The sequence below is a fragment of the Plecotus auritus genome (genome assembly GCF_963455305.1).
Source record: "Plecotus auritus genome assembly, chromosome: 4".
In the NCBI taxonomy this organism is placed as follows: Eukaryota; Metazoa; Chordata; class Mammalia; order Chiroptera; family Vespertilionidae; genus Plecotus; species Plecotus auritus.
The window spans coordinates 32,825,797-32,840,198 of NC_137775.1; the positions used below are offsets into that span (position 1 = coordinate 32,825,797).

At 40.2% G+C, this 14,402-nt stretch overlaps 1 protein-coding gene across 3 annotated transcripts in view; it reads left to right on the plus strand.

Moving 5' to 3' along the window:
- Window positions 1-978: 978 nt before the first annotated feature.
- The window catches only part of GRM1 (glutamate metabotropic receptor 1), a 329,346-nt gene continuing 315,922 nt past the window's right edge, over window positions 979-14,402 (plus strand). For 2 of the 3 annotated variants that reach the window (XM_080666096.1, XM_080666098.1), the window contains exons 1-2: window positions 979-1,078; window positions 2,479-3,499. In XM_080666096.1, the coding sequence (XP_080522222.1) occupies window positions 2,809-3,499 (691 nt within the window). In that variant the 5' untranslated portion in view covers window positions 979-1,078; window positions 2,479-2,808. Of the gene's footprint in view, window positions 1,116-2,478; window positions 3,500-14,402 lie in introns of all 3 variants that reach the window. The other variant, XM_080666097.1, reaches the window with a different exon arrangement.

Sequence of the window (14,402 nt, forward strand, 5' to 3'; positions counted from 1 at the left end):
GAGAATTAGCTTCTGTTCTTGACTGGAGACATTGTTTCCTTTGCTAAGTTTCATGGAACTTACTAAAGGGTATTTGAAGCTATCTCATGTGGTTGTCCCCGCCAGGCCAACATGGCATCATTCCATAGAATAACGATGACATGGACAAGGTAACTATAAAGGGACACATATAAGCTGATCTCTCTTCTCTACAGATGACAAAAATAGAAAGCTTTGAGCAAGAGTGGAAAGGCACACTGTCACTTGTTTCCCCCTGCCCCCCTCCCCGAAGAAGCTGGGCCACATTTTGCTCAGCCAACATGTTCCCAGAGGAATGTGATTTAACTTCCACTTTTCACACAGTAAGAAGCAACACTGTAGACCTGTCGGGAGGGTGATGGCAGCCTGGGAGGATTTTGGATAAGTGTTTTTCACTCCACTGTTTCCATGTGACCTGACTTTCATTCTCAATTTAGTTACATCTTGACCTGGAAAATGTAGCCACGGGTTGCCTGTCTTCCTTCGGCTTACCTTGATCATGGTGTGCATCCCCCTTCTCCCCTTACTCCCACTCCATGAAGCCTCTCCCCCTCCCCCTTGAAACCTTCTAATAGAGCCTTTCTCTAGATGTCTCCACGGGTATTTACTCTGCTTCCTTCAGAAGGGTCTTTACTTACAGGGAAAGAAAATGCATTTGGGTCATTGAAATACATAGAAGGAATATTCACCTAAATCAGTCTTAGTGGTTCCCCAGATCTGGCTTTTCATATATCTAGCAGCTGTTTAAGAACCCTATTGTAGTAAAGGAATTAATATTCCCCCCTTCTTCCTAGCACCCCCCACCCCCGCCACTCCATTAAATGACTGGTTTTTATGCATGAGATTATAGACAAGCCTTGGGTGACCTGTTTTTTAATTTTTTTTCCTTCCCCCTCCCTCTTTTTTTCCTTGCGGTAAAATAGTGCTGAAGAAAGAGGGCACTAGTGTACAGCCCAGATCGCATCCTTGCACCGTCTGGATTAGAGCTGAGGCGTCTGCTAACCGCGCGTGGCGGCGGTCCTCTGACCTGGGGACATTAGCGACGTCTACCCGGACTCAGGTACGTCTTAAGCCCAAAATTCTCCAAGCCTATTCAGGTGAGCAGAAACCTCCCGGCGGTGAGAAACCCACCCCCAGTGGCAGACAGTCCCATTCTATGGGATTTTCCTCCTGGTCCCAGGGGCACCCTCGCTTATTTATTTATTTTCGTTCTACATCCCGGGAAGTACTGGAACCCATGGATGCCTGGGTTGTATTCCTCCTTTTGCCTGCCTCACCCCACATGCTCCTTTAGCTCCTTTCTTCTCCGACTCTCACCTTGAAAAAGGAAGCCGAGCAGGGACGAGAGAGGGAGCCAACTTCAGCCCCAGGAGCGGCTGGAATTTGGCGCCTCTGTTCACCACCACCACCCCCCGCCCCGCCACCCCTCGCCCCCCAAGCGGCCAGGTTTGAATATGCTTGCAAGAGCACTGACGGCAGAAGGAAGAGAATGAGGACTGAAGGGCTGTGAGGAGGCGAGGGGAGGTGTGTGTGTGTGTGTGTGTGTGTGTGTGTGTGTGTGTGAAGAATGCAATGCGGGTGGTGGTTGGAAGAGCGAAGTCGGGAGCCGGGGGTGGTGGGCTGTCAAAGAATTGCAACTAGCTGATCACTCCAGGCTCTGCCAGGGGAATGCCTGGGTACCTGGACCGAGCGCTGTCCAGGGTTCTGAAGGTGGCAGGGCTGGGCTGCAACCGCGACAGCAACCTTGACGCTCTGTTCCCTTTCTAGCAAACTATGCACAGCCAAAGGTCCCCATTTAGGCGAGTGCAGGGTCCCTTCCATCCCCCATCGCAGGAAACAAGTTACCTCATGTGCACCTTTCTCCCTGAACATCTACTGTAAGCCTGACTTCTTGGGCAGGGGGAGGGGACATAGCAAACTCCGATGTGCAGACTGTACCAGGCATTGCCTTAGTAACTAATATGAATTTCCTCAAGCTGGCACATTTATATTTACTACTTGGGTTGTACGCTAATGTCTCTTCGATCCCTCAAGCTAAAGTGAAAGGTGCCTTCCTTGTTAGCGCTTCCACCTTCTTAATGAAAGAGTTTCCAAATTTCCTCTGCGGAAAAGTTGATCTTTTCAAATCCTGAAAGTTCGCTGAAGGTGAAAGATCTTGCTTCTCCCCCCATTTCTCTCTCCCCCTCAAATCAGTAAGCATACTGGGTGTTTGAGGACGGGGAGAGACTTGTGGCTGGAGGAGGGGACGGGTCGGCGAGCTCTCTGCGTCTCTCCGGATGATGAGGGCACCGGGGACAGGACACATCACCTTCTGCTTGGACCAGAGCTGTCTCCCAAGCGGCCCCTCCAGCCGATATCGGGATGTGCTGAGATGAATTGGGCTGGGCAACTATTAGCATCACTGACCCCTGAGTTTGACACATGTGATAACTGAGCTTTGATTTTCTTTCTTTCTTGTAGACAGACAGCTCTCAGTTCACCGCTGGCTGCCACCACGACGCCCACTGTCCCCTTGATCCGTTTACCTTGGTGCACCGGTGAAGAAAGGGCACTCGAATCCGCCTAGAAACGCCTCCTGGGAGCGGAGGTGGTCCTGGAGGACAAGGAGCGGGAGGCGGAGGGGAAGGAGGCTGTGGTGCAGGCGGCGAAAACGCTGGAAGAGCGGTGTTGGCGAGCAGGACCCAGCCGGGAGAGGCAGGCGTGGGGCGTCCCCGCGGTGCGCGCCCAGATCTGGCTGCGGGACCAGCGTGGGAACGTGGCTGGCCGGCTGTGGACGGCGTCCTCATCACCATGGTCCGGCTCCTGTTGGTTTTCTTCCCCGCGATCTTTTGGGAGATGTCCCTTCTGCCTGGCAGGAAAGTGTTGCTGGCGGGAGCCTCATCTCAGCGCTCGGTGGCCAGAATGGACGGAGATGTCATCATCGGGGCCCTTTTCTCAGTCCACCACCAGCCTCCAGCCGAAAAGGTGCCGGAGAGGAAGTGCGGGGAGATCCGGGAGCAGTACGGCATCCAGAGGGTGGAGGCTATGTTCCACACCTTGGATAAGATCAACGCAGACCCAGTCCTCCTGCCCAACATCACGCTGGGCAGCGAGATCCGGGACTCCTGCTGGCACTCCTCCGTGGCTCTGGAGCAGAGCATTGAGTTCATCAGGGACTCCCTGATTTCCATTCGAGATGAGAAGGATGGACTCAACCGGTGCCTGCCGGATGGGCAGCCCCTCCCCCCAGGCAGGACTAAGAAGCCCATTGCGGGTGTAATCGGCCCGGGCTCCAGCTCTGTAGCCATTCAAGTGCAGAACCTGCTCCAGCTCTTCGACATCCCCCAGATCGCTTATTCCGCCACGAGTATCGACCTGAGTGACAAAACTTTGTACAAATACTTCCTGAGGGTTGTCCCTTCCGACACTTTGCAGGCAAGGGCGATGCTTGACATAGTCAAGCGTTACAATTGGACCTATGTCTCTGCAGTCCACACGGAAGGTAGGCATTGCATTCGGGGAAAGAAAGGTGCTGAGAAAGCCAGGGCGTTGCATGATGTGTGCTTGGGACCATAGTATCTTTCCTGTTTGCTTGTTTTTTTTCCAGCTCTGTGGGGAACAGACTCTGCCCTTCTCAGCACAGGCCCACCCAGGCATTGCCTTTAATGCCTATTCTGGTATAAATGTAGTGTAGGAAAACTGTGTCCCATGTGTTTCTAGGGATAGAAGGAGCATAAAAGATGCCAAACTCTCCATGGACAGTGTCCAACAGATTTTGGACTTACATGCTTGTTAGCTCTCATTTTCTAAGTTTGTGTTTGGTAGACTTATTTGCCCAAGGTGTCATCCCACTCTTAAGTGACTGGCTCTGGTTTCCCAGAATAATCCAATATGAGAAATTAGACAAAAAATTCACTGGCCCTTAAATTGGTACTGAAATCTTTATCTTGTCTTGAACAGCTGAAAGTGCTTCTTTGTCCTAATGTGCCCTTTTGTACCCACACAAGACTTCCCTTGTGAATGCTGGATTTATGCGGTCATCTCTCCCAGTATATCAGATACTTATATTTTAAATTCTGGGGTGCCTTAGATACAAAGGAAAAGTGAATAATTTAAATCACTTCTTTATTTTCTCCCCATTACTTATTTAAAATTGCCTATATGTTTTATGAGAAATAGCGACTGATGACCTCTTGAATTGGAGTTTTGGTTTCTAGTCTTTTTCTTTTAAACAATGGCTGCTCATTGGAATTTAAAGTTAGACCAGTTATAAATTACAACTAAAAGGATAGTAGATATCAGATTTAAAATGACTTTTTAAAAATAAAATAGGATTACCTGAGGTTAAAACTTTGGTATTTATACAGTCCTACAGATATAAATTCTCAAAGAACTACTTTATATAAAGATTTTCTTTACTCTCTTCATCTTAGCCTATATAAATTTTTGGATAAAATGAGACTTTTGAGTCATCTGCTCTTAACTCCCTTGCTAGGTTTATGAAGAAAATGAGACCCTGGTTATATATTAATGTCTAGGATAATTCACATGTGTATGCTGGCATATGAAAAAAGTCTTGAGAGTATTGCTGCATTTATATTCCTTAATATAAAATTATTTAGAGAAAGGCCATTGGCATGACTTCATATTCTTTTAACAGTCACACAATATGCAGTTACCAGTGTAAAGTTTGGTGATAGAAATTAAAAATCATTCTTACTGAAGTGATTATATGGTTTTTGTTAATGGAAACAAATGCTTTACTTTATTCAGGGAGGAGAGTTTTTACAACAAACATTAAGAAATAATGTAGAATTAATTATACATTATAATTTTAGATTTTGCTTTTGAAAAACAACTTTCTGCTGCAATATTGTGACTTATAACAACTGACTCATGTTTCTGAATCTTAATTTTTAATAGTGAATTGCATACCTCTTTATTAACAAAAATCTTATCATTTTTGTTGAGATCCAAATTTAAGTTAAAATGTCAGTCCCTTACATTTTAATGTTCAATGTTCATTTCTTACATCCTAATGTTTAATATAGTTTCCTCTAGTGCTAAGATGAAACATCTTGAAAGCACACATTAAAAATTGTTAATTATCAGCATTAGAAAGATCTCTAAGGGGATGACAAAATCTAGAGTGAATGTGGTTTAATTAAATATTTAATAATTTTTCCTCCATTGAATTAGGTAATTGATTATAGATATTAGAAGTGTAAATTCCTCCTTCAAGAAAAAGTAATACGTCCTCATCTTGATACAGTAGTTTTATTTTCCATATTTTATTATAACTTTATTTTTTTGGGGTGGTGAGAAGTTGAGAAAAGACCCCCCCTTTCTTCAATCTGTTTTCCAGTTACATCACTTTACTAAAAATAATTGCTAATAGTGGGTTGCTTTCTGACATCTAGAATTATGTTTTTGAAAAATTAATTGGACTTGTGTTTGCCAATTCTATTGAGGAAGGGCTCACATTAAAATGTCACCCTTGTGTTAGTTGGACCTTGTTTCTTTTCTGCCTTCTGACTGGTGTTGTGTGGGAGAGATAATGTCTCCATACTATTACAGTTGATTCCAGACTAGATTGTGTTCATAGAACACAGAGCTCACTTTGGTGTCTATTTTATTACCAAGAGATTATGCCATTTGCCTTGCCTTTTATATATGATATCTTATTTTCTCAAAGAGAATTCATTTCTTCTCTTATTAGACTTAATATCTGTGTTAACTAAATTGCTTTTATTTTCTTCTATCAGCAAAGAAGAAGTATCACAGCCTCCTTTATGTAAGTTCCAACTGTAAATTTTTTTTCCTGAGGTTCTGCCCTCCCGCTTCTACTGGCCTGTAGGCAGTTTTTTGCATCATTTAGTAATTTTCCTGCCTTCAGACTGATGGGGTCACCTACTGGTGATAGTTCCCTGTCATAAAACAGCTAAGACCACATATCAGTGTTGCTTCTACCATCTGCGCACTATTTAGGAAGGCGGTCAGTTTGTCTGGCTATTAGCAATTTGGGTCTTAGAAATTCTGGAACCTCCGGTGACCTTCACCTCTCCTTTCCAAATTAGCTATTCTCTAGTCATTTTGCCATCACAATTTCTCCTATTAGAAGTTAGCCTAGAACAGTTAATATCAAATTAACTAAGTGACTAGACTAGTGTACTTCATTTCTATGGTTAATTTTGATAGACTTTAAAATCATAGGTGGAACACCCTATTCTTTGAATGTTCCAATTTTTTTATATTCCTGTATTAGTTCATTTTATGTTAACATAGAGCTCAGAGATATTTTCTGGTTTTGCTTTTTAACCAGCTAAAATTCAGTTGTTATATTTTTTGCATACTTTTAAAATCTTCTATAATGTCATGGTGCCACACTTGTTTGTCTTCTGGTCATGAAAACTGTCAGTTTACCTGACATAAAACTTTCCTGCAATAAGGTCTCCAGAAATTTTGGGGGATTGGTTCCTGAGGGGAATATTGAAATATGATCTGCCAAATGGTGGAGGCTCTGAAGCAATAGAATTTTATCCACAAATAAAAATTGAATGCACTTTGGAGGAAGTGAATTCTTACTGAAATGCATAAGGAGATACATTAGATAGGGACTGGAAAAGTAACTTTAAAAATGTAATTATTGTAAAATTCTGGGTACTGAGTTATTAAAGTGATTGAGAAGGATAAAAGGTGTTACAAAGGAATACTTTATGTGAGAATTTGTTGTGCAAAGAGTTAGGGACAAAAAGGGGTTGAAGCTACCTTCAGATTTGAAATTTTGGAGGACCAGGAGGATTTTAGTGCAATTAATAGATTTGTGATAAGTAGGTTTCCAAACCATGATCTGTTAGGTTTAAACAACATGGACTTAAATTTGATATGTTAAATATGATGTGAACTTTAGCTAAGTGCACATTTCTATTTGTGATTAAAAAAAAAAAAAGTGTTCACATCCAAGTAAGCCTTATTTACCCAGAACGTTGATTCTTCAGCTGACTTACCAAGGAACTTGTGAGTTGGCTTCTTTAAACTCTGACCTTTTACATTTTAAACATTTTACAAGGTGGTTTTTGCAAACTATATTATATAATTTCTAACTTCTTTTAAAGAAGTTGCTTAATTTAATAGCTAATTTTCTTGAATATACCAAATAATCAGTATGAATATCAATTGTTACATGTGCTGGGATACAGTGGTAATCTTGGAGCCAGTTGAAAAATATAAAGCAACTTATTTGTATCACCAATGGCCCCATATTGACATACTTTTGAGATTTTTATATTTATTTTTGTCCTACATTGGCTGGGCTGATTAAATTCATTTTCTAAATGATATAATCAGTATTTAGTGAAGAGCTACTATGTACAAAGGATTAAGGGGAAATGCAAAGATGAGAAAGAAGACACCTTTATTATTTTGAGAAAGCATAAACTTTTCTTAATTTTTCTGCCCAACTATCAATCACTCCATGACTTCATTTGCCTTGGAACAAATATTATAAAGACCTGGTCTGGCCCAGCCAGGGTGGCTCAGTAGTTGAATGTCAATCTGTGAACCAAGAGGTCACAGTTCAATTCCAGGTCAGGGCACATGCCTGGGTTACAGGCTCTATCCCCAGTGTGGGGTGTGCAGGAGGCAGCTGATCAATTATTCTCTTTCATCATTGATATTTCTATCATTGATGTTTCTATCTCTCTCTCCCTCTCCCTTCTTCTCTGAAATAAATAGCTGGCCTGCATAAGGTAGATCAGTGGTCGGCAAACTCATTAGTCAACAGAGGCAAATATCAACAGTACAATGATAAAAATTTCTTTTGCGAGCCAAATTTTTTAAACTTAAACTTCTTCTAATGCCACTTCTTCAAAATAGACTCGCCCAGGCAGTGGTATTTTGTAGAAGAGCCATACTCAAGGGGCCAAAGAGCCGCATGTGGCTCACGAGCCGCGGTTTGCCGACCACTGGGTAGATGGTGGTGGCAGCTTCTACTTTATGTTCCTATTATGTGGCTTGCCAGTTGCCATTCTTCAGTTGCTATTCCTCTTTAGGAACTAAAATTTTTCTCTTAGTGATCTCTGGAGCTAATATACAATGACTGTTTTATGGCTTTTTAATAACTTTCTGGACAGTGGCTGTGTTGGTGTCATCTTAAAGAGATTTTTCAGAAGCCATATTTCCAGCATGCCCTTTAGTAAGACCTCAGAGGGCTGGGAAACCATAGTCAAGGACAGGATAGTTTAGCGAGTACCTTAGAACCATTGAAGAAACAACTCATAGTGCATACTGTTCTGATATTAGATTGGAAGCAATATCTCAGTAGGAGATGTTGTCAGTTTCCAGGGAAGCTATGGTTGAAAACCAGAGTCAAGCTGAGACATGAAACCTTGTCAAAATGACGTGCTGTCTTATCCATCAAAGAGCTACTGTTAGATTTTGAATTTATGTGGAAGTATTTATATAGAAGTATTTATGTGTGCAGGTTCCACTTATTTTTTACACCAAATTGTTCTTGATGAATGTCCACAGCATTTTAAATCTTAATTTACATAAAAAATTATCATTTTAATTTTCTTCAGTCTCCTGGGAACTTTTGTTTTCATAAACTTAAGGCATTTGTGGCACCAAATATAGCAAAGAGAAATTAGTGGCTCAAGCAGAAACTTGGTTATCAGAGATCCTCATTTATCAGTCTTATCTATTTTAGTCACTTTATGGCCAACAAATTGTAGATTCAGCACAATTATCTAAAGCAGGGGTGGGGAATGTCCAGCCTGAGGGCTGTATAAGGCCCATGAAATAATTTGGTCTGGCCCTGCTGAGGCATTAGGGATTAATTAATTAAATGTTTGACCAAATACAGCAGGCTAATTTTTAAGTTGATAATTTTGTATGGCCTGAGAATGATGTTATAAATATCCAAATCGCCCTTGGCAGAAAAAGGGTTCCCCACCTCTGCTCTAAAGGATTCAGATAACAGCCTTAACTGTCAATTGAAACATAAGATTTGGGGGAGCAGTTCTTTATCACCAAGTAATTTATTTTGCTTTCTAGCAAACACATGACCATTTATTCATTGATAAACACATGTGTCTATTGTGTTTCAGACACTGATCTTGGTGCTAGGAACACATAAATGAATAACAACTACTATTATTAGTAGTACTTTTATTATTATTATCCTCAAGTGTCCCATAATCTGCTGGAAGAGACATAGAACTATACAGGTAGTTATAGGCTCCTGGGTTACAAAAAACCACATCTAGTCACTTTTTAAAGAGAAATTCACAAAAAGACTATGGGAAATATTGTATGATTACCTGAATTTTATTTGTAAAATGTGAATGGTAATTGTTGTCATATGATTACCTAACAGCAGTATTTCAGAGAACAAGGAAATGGTATGTATTACTACCTGTCATCTGTTGTTGTTAAACTGTCACCTAATAGATGGATTTTAAAAAAATATATATTTCATTGATTTTCTACAGAGAGGAAGAGAGAGGGATAGAGAGTTAGAAACATCGATCAGCTGCCTCCTGCACCCCACTCCCTCCGCACTGGGGATGTGCCCACAACCAAGGCACATGCCCCCGACCGGAATCGAACCTGGGACCCTTCAAGTTCTCAGGCCGACGCTCTATCCACTGAGCCAAACCAGTCAGGGCTAGATGGGTTCTTAAGGTATTAGCCCTTCTTAACTGATGAATATTGAGCAAATGCATGAAATTTGTTAATCAGGTATAGGTTTTTTCCCTAAAACCTAGTAACATAAGATAAAAATGAAATTCATGGTTAAAATAAAAGTACAGCAATTGTCATAGCTTTTAGAAAGCTTTCTCATGTTACAAATGAGAAAACAAAGGTCCAGGGAAATGAAAATGACTTGCCCAAGACCATAAAATGTGTTAGTATGTTAGTGTCAAAGGCAGGACTAATACAGCTTCCTGTTAGATACTTTCTTAAATCAAAGTTTATTTGTTTGTTTTTAAATCACAAGATCCACCCTCACGCATTCTTCTCTCCTGTGAGGTTTTATCATCCAGCCCAGTTACATTCTTCCCAACTTTGCTGCAGTCATTCAGCAGCTTCCAGGAGACTCTCCTGTCATTGAAAATGCATTCTTATTGCTGAGTTTAATCTTCCTTTTAGTGTCAACTCTTGCCATACATTTGGATGATTGTAACATTCATGTGTGTGACCCACTGATACCTACCCTCTTAGTTCATTCAACTCAACTCTGTGTCCTTTGCCTCCTCTTCAGCAACCTACCCACTCTGACCATAGTCTGGCATCTTGACAATGTCAAGATCTGTTCCATCTCTGAACTCGTAGACACCAGAAAGCCCCTGAACAATAGCCTCCTCTTCTCTTACACTTCTCTTGCTCCCAACTTACCTGCTCTCCACATTTCCTTGGAAAGTATGGGATCAAGCCATTTTCTTACTTGACTTATTTTCTCCTGTGGATCTGAGTGACTCTGCCCCCATATTTGTGTTTGTTACCATGTTGTATTAAATCTCCTTTTTCAGAGAAAATGAACTTCCAACTTAAAGTGGCTACTCTACATAAAGCTCTAGTTGAGGAGATTTTAAGTTTGCCATTTTTTCTCAGCCCCTTCAGTGCAGAAAAATAAGGAACAGAAGGGAACATTATTATTATTATTTTTTTTTTATGAAAGCGGAAAGGATCTCATGCCTGTGAGGGCTGTGGTCAAGAGTGGCAGATCACATTTGCTCAGACAGTTCTGTGGCATCTTTTCTACAACCAGGGGTGCTGGGTAGTGGATAAGGATAAAACATTAGGAAAGAATGTCTAAAGTTGAATTTCAGGAGTCAGGGATAAGATTAACCCAGAGGGTTAGTGGAATTAGTCATGCTAAACTTAATCCCTTAAATTTATTCTAAAGATGAGATGAAATGGAACTATGTATAAAACTAGGTAAAGGTAAGATATTATTATCATTGTCAGGCTGCTCTAATCTTAATTTAGAAGATGTCCTTAGTCTAGGTGAGTCTGTGTGCAATAAATAGGCAAATTTCCTGGGTAGAGGGTGTGCAGATATAAACAGAAGATGTATATCTTGCATACTTGCTCATTTGAAAAGCACGTTTGGATTCACATTCTCTCCTTTCATAACAATTGCATACACAGCACGTGACGCTAAGTGGAAGCCCTTTGGTTGGGCAGCTCCCTCTACAGTTATTGCCAAACGCTCTGAGGCAGTTTCCTCTATTCTTTATGGTGTTCTGACACATTTTTTAATTTATATGTTATAGAGAGTACAACAAAAAAAGATCAATAAACAAATTGCTGACAGTATGTTCAAAAAGAGAAACTGTTTACAATAGAATTCAAAAGGTAATATAAGGATAAAACAGTGAAAACAACTTGCCATAAACAAATGATATCCTCTTTTCCTTAATAAATATGCTATTACAGCTTCATTTTTTGGTCAACAGGTATTACTCTGTTGATAAAAAAGAAGGTATATTCAGATTTCTATCTTAATTGAAGCAATGTTTAGTGAGCACCTTCTCTGAGTCAGACCAGAGATCAGATAAACTATAATCCCTCTATCAAGAAGTTCACTGTATAATGATAACCAGTCAGTTTGATAAGTATAACCATAGGAAGAGGTATGACTTAGAGAGGTAACAGAGACAAATGTGACCAGATCTCTCTGGCACAAGAAAAGAAGTGATGAAAATTCATAGAAGCCTCTGAAAGGTGACGTTTGAGGTTCACTCCATTAGAGGAATAAGAGGAGGACACACAAGGAATGCATGTGAGTAAAAGTCCTGACATTAAAAACAAAAAAATTCTCAAGGAACTCTAAATACATCACTAATTCTGAAATGTATATTCAGAGACAGGAAGTGGGGAAGGGTCAAACTGTAAAAGGAGGAGGCCTAGGTCACTTAGGGTAATCTTGTCAAGCCAAGGAATTTAGATTCTATTTTATAAGCATTGTGATCCAGTGAAAAATTTTAAACAGTGAAGAAATGTGATAGGTTTACATTTTGGGAATGGGACTTGGAAAACTTTGGAGAGGACAGGTTAAGAAAAGGAATCAGATTGGAAGCCAAGACACAAGTTGGCAGCCCACTGATGGTTGTGGGAGCAGTGGAGAGAAGGCCAATTTAATATTCAATTTAGTCAAGAGAGGATGAGAGCTTTACTAAAGGAAGAGTCAATGGGGATGAAAAGGAGAGAATGGATTTGACAGTCATTTTGTAGGGAGATTAGGATTTAGTGACTGATTGGTTATATGAATCAAGAAGAAAGTGAAGCCCTAGCTGGTTTGGCTCAATGGATAGAGAGCTGGCCTGCGGACTGAAAGGTCCCAGGTTTGATTCTGGCCAAGGGCACATGCCTGGGTTGCAGGCTTAATCCCCAGTAGGGGGCATGCAGGAGGCAGCCGATAAATGATTCTCTCTCATCATTGATGTTTCTATCTCTCACTCCCTCTCCCTCTCCCTTCCTCTCTAAAATCAATAAAATCTATCTTTTTAAAAAGGAAGAAGAAAGTGAAGTCGAGAATGACTCCCAGGTTTCCATTTTGTAGAACAAAATAGGGAAGAAAAGAGGAAGCATGTACTTGGGAAACGTGAATTTTAGAAAGGTTAATTTGAGGTATTTATAGGACAATGAAGTTGAGAGATCCCATAGGTCAAAGATCTAGAAAGAAAGGTCAGTTTGAGATTTATCAGCAAATAGTTAGGGTTAAAACCTTAAGAATGGATGAGATTGCCAAGAGAGAGCAGGTAGCATGGAAAGAAAGGGCCATGCTTGACTAGGAGAAGGCTTTCTGTTGGGTAGTGATGAGTTTGGCAAGAGGAGAAAAGAGGTTTGAAAATAACATTTGGTAGCCTTTGTTTTCTCAGTTATTCAGTGAGGGGGATGGAAAGGGAAAGGGAGAAGGTCAAATTCAAATAGAGCAAATTTTCAGAGGGCCCAACTGAGATTGGAAACCATGTATTACTACTAGTTGTCAGTTCATATTATTTTGATATTTTCTCCAGTGGTGTAGATCCCCCAACACAAATTCCATAATTGCTGGTAGTCTGGTAGCTGGTTTTCCTGAGTGTTCTAAGCAGCTATGATTATGTCCTCCACTTCTTTTCACCTTTGGACAAAGGTCAACATGACTTATCTTTGAAAACTGAGATTGATGCAGGATGAGACACCAAAAGACACCCAACATCTCTTACGCCTGTTTGTATAGATGGTCGTTAAATCACAGGCAGTAGAGGGAGGCCCTATGCATTGATATATGTCAAGAATGAATTACCCTTTGCTTTTAACTAGAAATGCCAGATTTGAAACTAAAAGGCAAATTTTATTTTTTCTTCTATGTTGGCACGTGCTGAAGAAAACCTTAACATGTGATTTCCTTGATATGCCATTTTAAAAGTAAAAATTTAAGGAGTCAGTGGGGAAAAAGGAGACATGTGTAATACTTTCACCAATAAAAATTTAAAAGAAAATAAAAGAAAATAAAAACTAAAAAAAAGTAAAATTTTACTTGAAACAACTTCTTAAAATTGAAAAATACTGAATGAGTGATTAATTTTTGAAGTGCTTATATTCTCCCTTTCCGGAGATTATTTTTAGGCTCTCCTAGAACACTGGTTTTCAAACTTCAGTATGCATACTGATTACCTGGAAAACTGGTGAGGTTCTCAGGTGGTATGCATGCTCATGGTCCACAATAAGAGCAGAACCTCTGCAAGCCCCTTCTGATAACTTACCTTTTATGATGGTGCATTGTGCATGCTTTCTCACACATTTATGAATTATTTCCTTCGGAGTCATTTTATCTGTCTCAAGGCAATGTTCTATGATCCTGAAATAGGCAAAGAATGGCTTTTAAAATGTGCATATTTAGAAAATTATAATAAAGATGTTTAACTACTCATTTATTACATTCAATGACTTTTTAAAATATGCATTAACTAGCCCAAATAATTACTGAATGTGGTAACATTGTAGTTAATAAAATTTCTGGTGACATGTATGCCTTCTTCTAGAATACTCTGCCCCAGTAGAATTTCTCCCCTAAAGAGTGGGATCTTTGTTTTGTTTTGTCCACTGATGTATCCTAAGCAGTTAGAAGAGTGCCTTGCACATAGTAGACACTCAATAATTATTTGTTTAATTGATGTAAGTAAGGAAGGCTTGGCTTCAATTTCTTTTTTTCTGCCTTAGTAAGGAGTTTGATGATTTAAGAGCTTGTAAGCTTCATATCGGTTCTTATTGCCTCGCACTGTAAATGTAAATGAAGCAAGATAGTAGACTAATTATTCAATTTCCAAGAGCCAACAACCTTGGAAGTCTTTTTTTTTAAACTAAATTCTTCATAAGTAATTTTTCTTTTTATTTGCTTCTTTCTTATAGTAGTA